General features: G+C 42.9%; 1 protein-coding gene across 3 annotated transcripts; it reads left to right on the top strand.

The window, feature by feature from the left end:
• Positions 1-1,150: 1,150 nt before the first annotated feature.
• Positions 1,151-10,305, top strand: TGIF1 (TGFB induced factor homeobox 1). 3 transcript variants are annotated; one of them, XM_056521644.1, is made up of 3 exons: positions 1,151-1,396; positions 6,352-6,578; positions 8,878-10,305. In XM_056521644.1, exons 1-3 carry the CDS (start codon positions 1,345-1,347, stop codon positions 9,451-9,453), a joined length of 855 nt encoding a protein of 284 aa, XP_056377619.1. In that variant the 5' UTR covers positions 1,151-1,344; the 3' UTR covers positions 9,454-10,305. The 3 variants fall into 3 exon arrangements, with proteins under 3 accessions (XP_056377619.1, XP_056377621.1, XP_056377620.1); XM_056521646.1 differs by lacking the exon at positions 1,151-1,396 and adding an exon at positions 1,406-1,618; XM_056521645.1 differs by lacking the exon at positions 1,151-1,396 and adding an exon at positions 1,406-1,909.
• Positions 10,306-13,370: the final 3,065 nt, after the last annotated feature.

The following is a 13,370-nucleotide window of genomic DNA, read 5'->3' as shown; positions in this document are numbered from 1 at the left end:
CCAAAAAATGTACTACGTAGAAACGTTAGCCCCAAAATTTACAAAATGGCATTTTTTCTTCAAGTTTGTCGCACAATGAATTTTTTTTCCGTTTCGCCGTGGATTTTTCGGTAAAATGACTAATGTCACTGTAAAGTAGAATTGGTGGCGCAAAAAATAAGCAATAATACAGATTTTTAGATGCAAAATTTAAAGGGTTATGATTTTTTAAAGGCAAGGAGGAAAAAACGAAAATGCAAAAACGTGAAATGGCTGTCCTTAAGGGGTTAATGTTTTTCCCGCTGTCCTTTTCACACTGCAGAAATTCTATCGGAATACTGATGCTCAATTCCGTTCCTCTTGAAGAAAGGGCATGTTCATTCTTCAAGCGGAATCCACTACCAGAAATCAATAGAAGTCAATGGTAAAAAAAAAATTCCACCCGACATCGCTTGTGCGCGGAATTCACGCGGAAATGGCTGAAAAACTCTTCACTTCTTTCTCCCCCATTTCCGCACGAACTTCGTGTGAAAAGAAAATCCTTTTTTGCCGTACGTAAATTTTTCAGCATCAATTCCTCTTGATTTGCTCAGTGTGAATGCACCCAAAGAATAAATGGCATTGGATGTCGACTCAAGGGCAGTGGCCTCCAAATTGTGGACCTCCAGCTGCTGCCCAGGAATGCTGGGAGTTGTAGCTTTGCTACATCTGGAGGTCCAAAATTTGAAGACCATTGCTCTAGGGTAGTGTTTCCCAACCAGAGTGCCTCCAGCTGTTGCAAAACTACTACTCCCAGCATGCCCGGACAGCCTTTGGCTGTCCGGGCATGCTGGGAGTTGTAGTTTTGCAACAGCTGGAGGCACCCTGGTTGGGCAACACTGCCCAGTGGTCTTCATATTGTGGACCTCCAAATGCTGAGGTGCTGCTCACAGGTGACTGGCAGCAGCACACACTAACCCCTTGTTAGTTTGAGCGGGAAGAGCGCTGACAGCGGCTGCTGGTACCACGTGACGCGGCTCCAGTCAATGTGACATTGTAGCTGCGGTGTCTTTGCCTCGGTGACGTCATCGCTGTAGTGACAGTGCCGCTGACGGGAAGGAGATGAGTAGTGACCTCACCCCGGGGCCACTGCTGTTATTTTTAGCCTTGGGGGGAGGCGGGGTTGTGTGTTTTTTTTTTTTGGGTGTTGAGGATGGAAACAATGAAGGAAACAATGCAGGAAACTCCACATGTGCAGAGCTTATTGACGTGTAAAGTTCAGTTCAATCCGGTTGTGATGTATAGACACGTGTCAGTGCGGCGCATGTAGTGTGGCAGCGGAAGGGTTACTAACGGTTATCGCTATTGTGTTTTGTGAAGAGTGGAATGCGCGGCCGTTGGTGGATCAGGACGCGCCGCAGCATTCTACACATTGCAGGTGATCGGCGGGCTGGAAGGGGTTAAGCCGGGAAGTTGCAGCAGAAGTTGCGGGAGGAGGTGCAGCGAGGGAGGAGGAGGCCTGATCGTCCCGCAGCAACAGGAGACACAAGAGAGGGGCAGCTGTCACAGGGAGAAGAATGGGATCAGGAGCCGCCTCTGCAGTTTAATGATCAAACGTCTGTCTGGGAGCAGAACAGGAAGCGGCCGCGGCTGAATGAGAGTGAGCAGCTCCCCCTGGCGCAGCCTGTGAGCCGAGTGTCTGCGGGAGAAAAGGGGGGAAGCCAGCTCGCCTCTCTCCTCCCCTTGTGTCTGACAGTCACTGGGAGGGTGTGATGAGTGCACAGCTCCCTCATTACTAGTGTGAGTGCGGGCTGGGGAGCAGCGGGACACTCAATCTACCTGCCGCATCACCGTGCACGGGACATCCCGGGACCCGCCGCCCCTCTCCGCATTGTCATCGGGACCCCGGGGGATCTAACCGGCTGTGGCTACACCATGAAGGCGAAGAAAGGTGGGTGCTGGGGAGCAGGTTATGTCGGGCGCTGTGCAGACACCATCGCTGTCTGGACGTTTGTTTCCCCTCCATGCTGCTGCTGTCAACCTGAGCGTTCACCGGGCTCCACTGTACGGAGTAACCCCAGGTGCCCTTTGTTTGGTGGCATTCACCAAGTTGTGCTGATCGTCCTGGTAAAAGTCCCTGGAAGGATCAGTAAGGGCTGCTGAGTTGTGTCTGAGGACTTGGAGTAAGTTGGGGGCACTGGCTCCTGTTCTGTCCCTGGACTTTAGGGTCATTGTTGGGAAATGTTGGCTCTCAGGTTGTTGTGATTGAGAAGTTTGTGATGGAGGAGTCAGCCCAGGGCTGCACACAAAGGATAAGTGGAGCATGGCTCAGCAGCCTCACTTGTGGAACAAAGAAACTTTCTACACGAGGGAGGTCACTCCAAGCACATGTCCCCTGGATAGACAGGCACCTCCAGAGCTGGCATTATGGCTCCAGCTGCCTTCTGTCTCACTTTACACCCACTTTTAGCCACTATATAGTCCCCTCCAAGCTTCACCAGACTGAGCTTCCTGGGAAAGTCTTTGTTTGGAGAGTAGACTTGCATTCCTGAGGGAAGGGCTACATAACTTTTAGGACAACTATTTTGCTCATTGTGAGCTTTTTCTGTCTTGTTAACCACTTTACGAAAAGTTTGGAAAGAGTTAGAAGCCAGATGGAGTGAGTGTCTGTAAGAGCTGGGCTCTGAACATCCCTCCCAGCTTCACAAGTTTGAATTCCTTTGTTCCTCTGGGCACCATGTGCTCCAGTCACCACTGACATTGAGGATGGGACAGTCCACTGCTGGGAGCTATTGGGGGCAGGAGACCCTCTAACCAGGACAAATGTCATGAGTTGGTGAGATTTTCCTCTTCAGCAGGAGACCATTTAAAGGTCACAAGAGTTGTTGACTGTGGTGACCATTACACACTTTCTCCTTCCTTGTGGTCGATTGTTATCCACTCTTAGGAAATGCACAGTTGAGGAAATTTAAAGTGAGTTGCACATTAAAAGAGCTGACTGTATGTGCCATGTGAGCTGGATTGTGTGTGCTCAGCATTGTTCACATAGAAGACAGCAGGGCACATTGGAAGGAGAGGAGCAGGGTGACAGGGAGGGGGCAGTGCTGCTGACAGATCAGGATGTGAGAAAGTGCTTGCAGATGCTTGAAACTTTTTCAAGCAGTTGAAACAAAAGGCTTGCTCCCCATCCCCCTGCTATTTGGTCTTGTTTGGAGCTTTTGTTCAGATTGTTGCAGGAAAAGAAAGGATAGTAGTGCTCCCTCTCTTGGAGGAACTCTCCTACAATATGGTAGACACCTTCCATGCTATCCTGCTAAATAACCCAAGTACTGAGATTTTTTTTTTTCTAGTGTTGAATGTTCGGTGCACCTTGCAAGTGGTTTTATTTATTTTTAATAATAAAGTCCTTGTTAAAAGATCACTGAAGGGGAACTTGAGAAATGTCTTTTTGGAAAGTCCCTTAGATTCCTGTTTGTGAAGTCATCCATGGCCAAGAGTAAAGCTGACATTTTTCCTCCAATAATCTATACAGATCGCTTGATAAGTCCTAAAATCCACAGTGTCTTCCTGGGTGTCTCATGTACCCACAGTCATGATTAGAGATGAGCGAATTTACAGTAAATTTGATTCGTCACGAACTTCTCGGCTCGGCAGTTGATGACTTTTCCTGCATAAATTAGTTCAGCTTTCATGTGCCCCGGTGCACTGGAAAAGGTGGATATATTCCTAGGAAAGAGTCTCCTAGGACTGTATCCACCTTTTCCAGCACCTGAAAGCTGAACTTATTTATGCAGGAAAAGTCATCAACTGCCGAGCCGAGAAGTTCGTGACGAATAAAATTTACTGTAAATTCACTCATCTCTAGTCATGATGTTTACTTTTTTTTTTTTTTTAACAAAGCTTTTTAAATCAATAAAGATGAATTGTCACAGATATGAATCCAGTAATATTCACTTTGTAAAATATCTTCCATATAGTAATTTATGTGTTGCACATCGTTCATAGAAGGTTAGCTGGATCTTGTGTTGGTGTATACCAAATGTTTACTGCGCTTCCTCAGACACGTTAACCTATGTCTTACATATCGTTCCCACAATGGCCACATGCTCTGTTGTCTAACCACTTCCACCCTCAGAACCATAATGTGCTGACATCTGTCAGTGTCACTAGTTTGTATGTCAATAGTTTGTGTCAGCTTTTTCAATCATGCCTTTATAAAACAATACAAAATAGTCTACTATCTCTAGCCTGGAGCTTGTTGAAGCAGCTGTGTCTGGAGAGAGGCTTGAAGAAAACTCTTTGAAGTTGTATGGCCAGATTACACCCCATGGATTCCTCATGTGCATGCAGAGCCAGCTAATATAACGGCCTAATAACCCTACTCCCTTCTCTTAACCCAGCGGTGGACTTTGAATGCCAGCACTAAAACCAGTTGCTATGAAAGCTCATAGGGATAGCAAATAAGTTGATATGGATGGAAGTATGTGTTGAGAATTGTGACAGTGCCGGGGCAATTTTACTAAAAGGCAAAGGTGGTATAGTGAGCCACAGTATGATGGCCTATTGCCAATGTGACCAACTTATTGTTGGATTAAAGTTCATTCTTTTCTGTAAAGGAAAATGTAGGTGACCAGATATTGTCCCGTCGTTCGGGACACGTTATGTACAAAAACAACCACTGTACATGAGTTCAGTCTTTGTGCTCCAGTTTCTGTTTACACAATTGTATAACAAAGCTACAGAACCCACAGTATTTGAAGGACCACCAGATGTGAACTAGAAGTAACACATCCAGCTCAGGCTTTGTCTCCTTGAACTCTTCAGACGTTTTATGGGTGGTTTAAACCAGAACAAGTAACAATCTAAAATGACAGGTTCCTGAAGTGGAGTAGTTTTAACTACACTATTTACCTACACAACTGATAAGAGCTGTGACTGCTTGTGTTTTCAGTCTGAGCAGCTTCCTGTTGGGATAGACGCCGTAGAGCACTTGCTGCTTTTATATCTGTTTACATACCCAGGCACTGTTTTTAATCTTTGGCAGGCTTTCTGAGGCAGCTCTTTACTTCATGAAGGCCACTTTTTGATAGGCCAACATGTATTCTGTTTTAATCTGGATCATGTGTGACAAGCTTTGTTACAGGTTGTTCAGATTTTTGTTACAGGATTGTACAAGTTTTGACTAGGAAATCATATATTTATTGGTATGATGTGTCCTGGGACAGTGTCTGTGTACCCAGTCCGCTTCACGATATATCGTCGCCAGCACTGTGCCAGATTAGCTCAATGTTCTTTGTGTAAATGACTAAACTCTTGTTGCTGCGCTGGGATTAAACATGAAGTAAGCAGCCCTCAGGTTTCTGTTTTGCAACATTCTTGAGTCATCTGTCAGGCCTGTGTCAGTAAGAAATGACATAAGGGTTGCTCAGAAAGGGAAAGTACTGTGCTAATAACATATTAACAGTATTGCAGTGATTTCATTAAAGGCACGGAAGCTAGCACCTATTTGTTACACCGTGGTGCTCTGTCTGCTGCTACCAAATACACAAGACAGTTTTGTATTAATGTATCACAACAGTGTCATGCTGTATTTACAAACATGTTTTACTTAGTGATTAGGGGTTGTATGGCTTGTGGTGTATGCTGTAGCTATATGGGAAGAATTTTACTGTGTATATAGCCTTATTCTGGAAATATCCATTTTAAGTGTCCCAGCTCATTCAGATTCCACATTGTGTTCAGATCGGTGATGGAGGGCTGTGATGAAGACAGCGTCTGTCACATTCATTCTGCCACACAATACGTTTCGAACAATCCACTGTGATTGATTGATGTCTGTGCCCTTAACACTGCACGGCTCACATTGTATAGAGGGATAAAGGTAAACAAAGCAATGTCATAGCAGCTAAAGAGATGCTCGGAGTCGAGAAATATTTAGACTTTCTGTGGTTCAGAATGAGACAGATTTGTGACAAGTCTATGCTGCTTGAATCACAAACCATAAACACAATGGGTTGAATTTGTGTGCTTTCACCAAAAAACTATTGTAGAAAAAAAAAAAAAAAAATTTAAAATTTTATGCAACGCTCTTGATATTTTCCAAAACGACAAGTAACTAGCAGCAATTGCTGAAAAACGTGCAACTGTTTATTTTTTCCTTTTTAACAAACACCTCCACAAAAGAAAAGAAAATGCCCCCTCCCCCATTGACTGATTGAAAGATAAAAAAAAAAAAAAAAAAAAAATGTAATTTCAGGAAGATACTTTACAGACAGGAGGCAATAGACACGGCCTGGGAATTTTACTTCTTTTTGTCATGCTAGACTGAAGATGTGCTGGAAGTTATCACATGCCATTCAACAGCAAGTTAATGTTGACATGTCCTTTTTCTAGGTTTAGTTCCGCTGTCAGGCAGTGAGACTGAAGATGATGACGGTATGGATATTCCACTGGATCTCTCCTCCACTGCTGGCTCAGGGAAGAGGAGGAGACGTGGGAACCTACCTAAAGAGTCAGTCCAGATTCTGCGAGACTGGCTATATGAGCATCGCTATAACGCCTACCCCTCAGAACAAGAGAAAGCCCTCCTGTCTCGGCAGACACATCTCTCCACACTACAGGTATATTAAGGGACATTATACTTTTGTGTTACTGCTTTTATTCATCCTAGGCCAAGCTGAATTGTTGTTGCTGTAATGTTTAGCTTTATGACATAAATTTACATTTTGTCTATATATTTTTAAAACTTCCACGTTTAATGTGGAAGAAAACACGATTCTTTACTGTGTATACAGTTTACTATAAATTGAGTTGCCCACGTAAACCATTGTGAAAGTTTTTTTTTTTTTTTTTTTTTTTTTACTGTGCGTTTAAAGGCTTCAGAATGTCCTTGTATGTCCAATACAAAAGTGGCAAATAGACAAATCTCTGCATAGTTTATAGTGTGTGTGGTGAAAGTCCATGCGGGACAATTAAGTACAGAACTGTCAGAATGGTGTGCACCAGATAGAGCAGTTCTTTTCCTGTAGTTTACCCAGGAAACATCACATCCTCTAGTTTGACGACTTCTAAAAGGAATCTGACTAGTAAACGTGTAGTTGTGAGAAAGAGGCTGTCCTGTTCATTATATGGGGGGAGGGGGAGGGGGGTCGATCCAATGTGAATTGTAGCCTAGTTTACCTTTTCTGAATAGTTTTCTTGGAGATAGATCACTCTGTCTGGTTTCACCTGGATGCTTTTAAATGCTGACGTTGTGTATTCTGGGAATTTGATTCATTGTGAATATATACAAGGGCATGGCGCCATTCAGGGGAGAGTTGCTCCTATGCTTGTGTAACGTTATACTACTGTGGCTGTGTGTGTTTTGCACACAGCCAGCAATAGGTCACAAAGAGAATGATTTAGGCTTTATGTTGAATTTGACTACCATAAGGATCTGTTCTGGGCTAATCTCCCACCCCTTTTGGCTCCCACACTGACACAGCGTTATTGGGCTTTTTTTTATGCTTCCCATCGCCAAACAGGTAGCTTTGACTGCAGTGCAAGGGTTAACGTCCAGGTTGGCGTAAGGTAACTAAAGATATGTCTGGTAGCACAATAAGTTCAGCAGTGTAATGAGTCACCTCAGTCTCTGCTAGAAGACAAACAGCATCTTGTTTCAAAGGGAAACTTCCCACCATTAGCCTAAGGTATGGGAAACACATGAACAACATGTTCAAAAAAAATAATAAAAAAACTTTCAGTCCTCTCATAAACATAACATGCCTACAGAGGGACAACTAGTGCCTTATTTTGTAGAAACTTTTTGAAACTGATGTATAGCATTTCCAACAATCAACAATGAAATCCAGTAGTGACAAAGCTCCCAGAAATGATTATGTAATGTTGCTTTTACCTGCGTCGGTGTGGGGTTCTAATGGCATAATTTTAAACACATAACAAAACACACACTACAAATATAAAAATGCAGCATAAAAGCCTCTTTTCAAAAAGTTTTTTTGGGGGGATTTATCAGTGTGTGTTTAGCTACACATGTTTTTAAAACTAACACAGCAGTCTCAAGTTATGTGTACACGTTCTTCATTTATCAAAAGTCGCATGCAGTGTGACATTTTTGTTTGTAGTAAATAAGTTTCATAAGTGAACAGATGGCTGGTATTGATTCTGCAACACTTTTTGGAAAAGTCACACACATTAAATTTAACAATCGTTGCAAAGTCAAAATGGTTCAAATAAGCCAGTTTGTCAAAATCACTTCAGCACAAAGTCGTAAAACCTATCAATGCACCAAGAAAACTTGTTTAACATGCTTGATAAATCTTCCCTTGTCCCAATTTTAGTGCAAAATTGTTCAGGAAAATGCCACAAAAGCAGCACTTCTACTTTTATTTGATATTAAAATTCACCCGCTGCAATGGCATCAGCCATATTGACCAATACTTTGGATTCTGGCCCTATAGGCATATTTAGTCTTGTGGATGGTTATGATGATGTACTTATAGTATTGTGTTTGATAATTGAATGATAAAATAAGCATTTTTGGTTGATAAGTTGCTTAATAAGCTTTTTTGTTTTTATTTTTTGCTCTTGCTAAATTCCCTTTGTAACAAAGTTATGTTTGGGTGTAACAATTTTAAGACGTGTATGGGATGTGTCAAAAAATCCAGATACCGAACCTCCCTAAGTCGATGAGAATTCATATGGCATTTCCTATCCTAGAATTACAGCAGGGCTGGGCAGCCTTCCCACTACAGTTGTTGCTAAACTTCATCTCCTAGGATGCTTAGCCTGCCATGAGTTGTTCAGCAACAGCTGAATGCCAAAGAATTCCCATTCGTCCTTGCTTACAAAATGTCATGTTAATTCATTTATTGTGAAGCTTAATTTGAAAGTCATGGTTTCTTTTTTTTTTCTTTGTAGGTTTGCAACTGGTTCATCAATGCAAGGCGTAGGCTTTTGCCTGATATGCTAAGAAAAGATGGAAAGGACCCTAACCAGTTCACAATTTCACGGAAGGGAGCCAAAATTACTGATGTGATGCAGATGGACTCACCAACTGGGGCGAAGCCCTACATTCCCACTATAGACGAGAACTCCTTTCATTTCAGCTCCACGGGACCTAACCAGAGCTCAGGGAAGTTACTGGCCTCACAACTGTCTTCTCAGCAATCTCTCCTGGCTCGTCCCTCAGTCATCTGTCATACCACTGTAACATCGCTAAATGATGCTCCCTTCAACTTCACCCATGTATTGAATGCTGGACAAATCCCTGAAAAACCGCAATCTGAGGCAAACAAACTAACAGAAACCTCACTTGTCTGCCACGAAGACACTATAAAACTAGGACAAAACACAAATTCACAAAGTGGACTTTTCAACACTCCTCCACCTACCCCACCAGATCATAATCAGGATTTCAGTGGTTTCCAGTTGTTGGTTGATGTTGCCCTCAAACAAGCAGCAGAGATGGAGTTGCAGTCAAAACTCATGTCCTAAATCTTCTTCACTTCTCTAGTGTTCTGAACATTTCCTTCGAGCTGCCCAAGTCGATATCAAAGACAGATGCATTAAATGATTTTTTTTTTTTTTTTTTTATATTCGTGTTATTTGCACACGGGATTATGAAAGTGAAGCTTTCTTGACTCGAAGAGGTCTTACCCCCTTTCAATGACTTTGTTACTTTTTTTTTTTTCTTGGCCCGTTATGAACTGTGACTACAGCCTTTGACTTTAGAGAGATTCTCCATTGCCATTCATGGATAATGAATTCAGAATGTCGCCATCGTATATATATATTTTTTTTCTCAAACTTTTCAGTAATTTAATATAAATCTCAGGGGTGAAGGAGAGCAGATATCAAGTGTTTGTGTGATTGTATATATTATACAATTACACCTACATCATAACTATACTGTATTTCATTCCAATCTTCCTAAAGATAGAGCTACTGTAGAAACAACATGCTTTACGTTTCTTGGTAGATTTTGCTTAAATGTGAGATGTTTCCCAAGATTGTGACTTAGTTTTTTTTCTTTTTTTTTTAAATAAGTTTTGGTACCTTTTTCAAACTGTGCAATATTTAGAAAGAAACAGATAGACCTTTTATCATTCCAGAGCAGCAGAAAATGCTCACATACTGTCTACCACATTTTTTTTTCCATTTCTTTCAGTATATAATAAAGTATTTTGTTTAAGGTAATGTAAAAATGTGTTTTTGTTACCTGGGGATGAAATGAGAATACCATGTAACTGGATACTGTTCCCATCTGGAATATTAACTGCTATGTAAAGTTTTTCTTTCACATGTATTATTTTTTTTGTATGTTTTTTGTAATATAGAAAATAACAAATCACAGTGCAGTGTGTCTTGTGTTTACTTTGTGGCATTAACGAGAGTTTGTTTATAACCCATCTATAAAGCAATACAATGACATGAACAAATAACCATTTATATATAATGAATCAAATTGTAACTTGTATTATTAAATGCTGGAAAATGTTAAGTTCAGACCATAAAGCAACAAAACATTCTATTACCACAGTCCAAGTTTACAGCGCTTCTGATGCTGTTTTCTGGGTTAGAATCAATATTTATTTTAGAATATATTTTTTTTTACAATAGTTTCACTAAAGGGGTATTTTGGGTTTTCACTTTTATGTAGGTATATACCTTTGCCAAGTTGTATAATTGTGTGATGTACTTTTGTTAGCTTTCTGTGCCACATCGTCCCATTTTCATGTTGTGGGCCTGCCCTGTGGCCTTATAGATTAGTATTGTTAGGCTTTTCCTTGATCATGTGCAACCAATGCAGCGTAACTCACACGATCACAAGGAACTTGGCTGTTTTTTGTATCCTCTGCCAAGCTAGCCTGCTGTTAGTGTGTGGCGTATATGCGACAGTTCTAAATGAGTCCCCCACTGTCACTTGACAGCAAGGAAAGGTCCAAGACAACACCTGAAAAGCTACTGACTACAGACCTTCCATGGGCTAATACAAAACATGAAAGGAGACAGTACAAAACGTACAGTACACAGCTATATGACTCTGCATCAAGCGCTTATACTTGCATAAAAATGTAAAATCTTGAATGCCCTTTTACTCTGGTAAAGACATATTGGGGGAGATCTGTCAAAACCTGTGCAAAGGATAAGTTGCCCATAGCAACCAATCAGATTGCTTCTTTAATTTTGCGGAGCAATAAGGCAATAGCTTTCTTTTTTTTTCATTTTTTTTTTTTGAAATTATGACATCATACATATGAAATCTTACCGGCTATGTCAGGACTGTTAATAAGCCTTAAATGGTCAGTACATTGGTCAAAACTGAACTGATTTTAAAGGGGTACTAACGTGCTGACAACTTATCCCCTATCTAAAGGATAGGGGATAAGTTGCCTGATCACACGGGGTCCCGCCGCTGGCGACCCCCACGATCTCGCACGCAGCACCCTGCTCTCATCAGGCCCCGGAGCGAACATCGCTCCGGGCCTGATGACTGCCGGAGTATTGTGACATCACGGCTCCGCCCCCATGTGACGTCACGCTCCGCCCCTCAATGTAAGTCTATGGCAGGGGGTGAGACAGCTATCTCGCCCCCTGCCATAGACTTGCATTGAGGGGCGGAGCGTGATGTCACATGGGGGCTGAGCTGTGATGTCACGATCACCGACCTGTCATCAGACCAGGAGCGGATGTTCGCTCCAGGGCCTGATGAGGGGGGTGCTGCGTGCAAGATCGCTGGGGTCCCCAGCGGCAGGACCCCGCGCGATCAGGCAACTTCTCTATCCTTTTAGATAGGGGATAAGTTGTCAGCACGGTAGTACCCCTTTAATGAGTGAATGAGTCTAAGGCCTTATTTCCACAGTAGAGGGAAGTGCGGGAGGCTGAGCAGTGGCACATGATCTCCTGAGATACTGTACTATAGAGGGAGCTTCAGGCACTCTGTGTGCCAGCATACCATGCTCCAAAGGTCCTGTACGCAGAAGAGATTCTCCATTAGAAGTAACATTATTCTTTCTCTTGACAGGTTCATAAAAACACTTCACCAAAACAATAGACTGCCCTTGGGAAAAATAATAAAATACACTACTTTATTGATTATACTATTAAAAGGGTATCACAAGTATTGGTAACCAAATCAAAAATCTTACACGTGGCTAGAAAAAGTTGATAATGTGGTGGTGTGCAGTGGAAGGTATAAGTGGGTTAACGGTAGGTTGGGTTATGATGTTCTAAGTTTTTAAATGGAATATGGGATATAGGAAGAATGCCCGCCCTACAGACCCCCTTTATACTGTCCCTGCCTTATGAGGGACCCATCTCCTTTATTAGGATGGCTTCAACCACAGTGACGTTCCCTTCCTAGTGCTATGTGCTCAGGAAAAAAATTAATGGGGAAGGGAGGCGGGAGGGATATAATATATATTAGTTAAATTATGGTATAGGTGGTTAAAGGGGTTCTCCGGTGCTTAGACATCTTATAAGATGCCTGATCGCGGGAGTCCCGCCTCTGGGGACCCCCGTGATCTTGCACACGGCACCCCGTTTGTAATCAGTCCCCGGAGCGTGTTTGCTCCGCGACTGATTACCGGCGGGCGGCGTGTGACGTCACGCCCCTGCCCCCGTGTGATGTCACGCTCCGCCCCTCAGTGCAAGCCTACGGGAGAGGACGTGACAGCTATCACGCCCCCTCCCGTAGGCTTACATTGAGGTGACGTCACACGGGGGCGGAGGCGTGACGTCACATGCCGCCCGCCCTGTGGTCGCCAGTAATCAGTCCCCGGAGCGAACACGCTCCGGGGACTGATTACAAACAGGGCGCCGCGTGCAAGATCACAGAGGTTCCCTAGCGGCGGGACTCCCGCGATCAGGCATTTTATCCCTATCCTTTGGATAGGGGATAAGATGTCTAAGCACTGGAGTACCCCTTTAAGTTCAAGGTAAGTATTACAGTATCATGAAAAACTTACTGCACCCTTTAAAATATTTAGTGCCCAGTGTAAAAAAAAAAGTGAATAAACAAACATATATACTCTAATGGAAACTATAAAAGGCTTGACCCTAATATATAGTGGGTAAAGCTATAACAATATATCCAAATATTAGACAGAAATTGTTGTCTGTCCATAACACACACATTGTCAATCCTGAACATCATTTATTTATCCACACTAAATGATGTTTCCCCCGCTTGTGAAGGCGGGTTCATCAGGGACACAGATAGCAATATTAGCAAAAATGCCAACAAGTAGTGGTTTGGTACCTATTATGTGTCGGCCGCAGCTTCATGCTGTGGTCGAAAACGCTACTTTCATGCAGGGAGCCGGGGCTCCGTTTAGGAGATCGCGGGGGGCCCCAGCAGTCAGACCCCCCGCAATATAACACTTATCCCCTATCCTTAGGATATGGGATAA

The sequence above is a fragment of the Hyla sarda genome, chromosome 5 (genome assembly GCF_029499605.1).
Source record: "Hyla sarda isolate aHylSar1 chromosome 5, aHylSar1.hap1, whole genome shotgun sequence".
NCBI classification, from domain to species: Eukaryota; Metazoa; Chordata; class Amphibia; order Anura; family Hylidae; genus Hyla; species Hyla sarda.
This window is presented reverse-complemented; position numbering and strand designations above follow the sequence as displayed.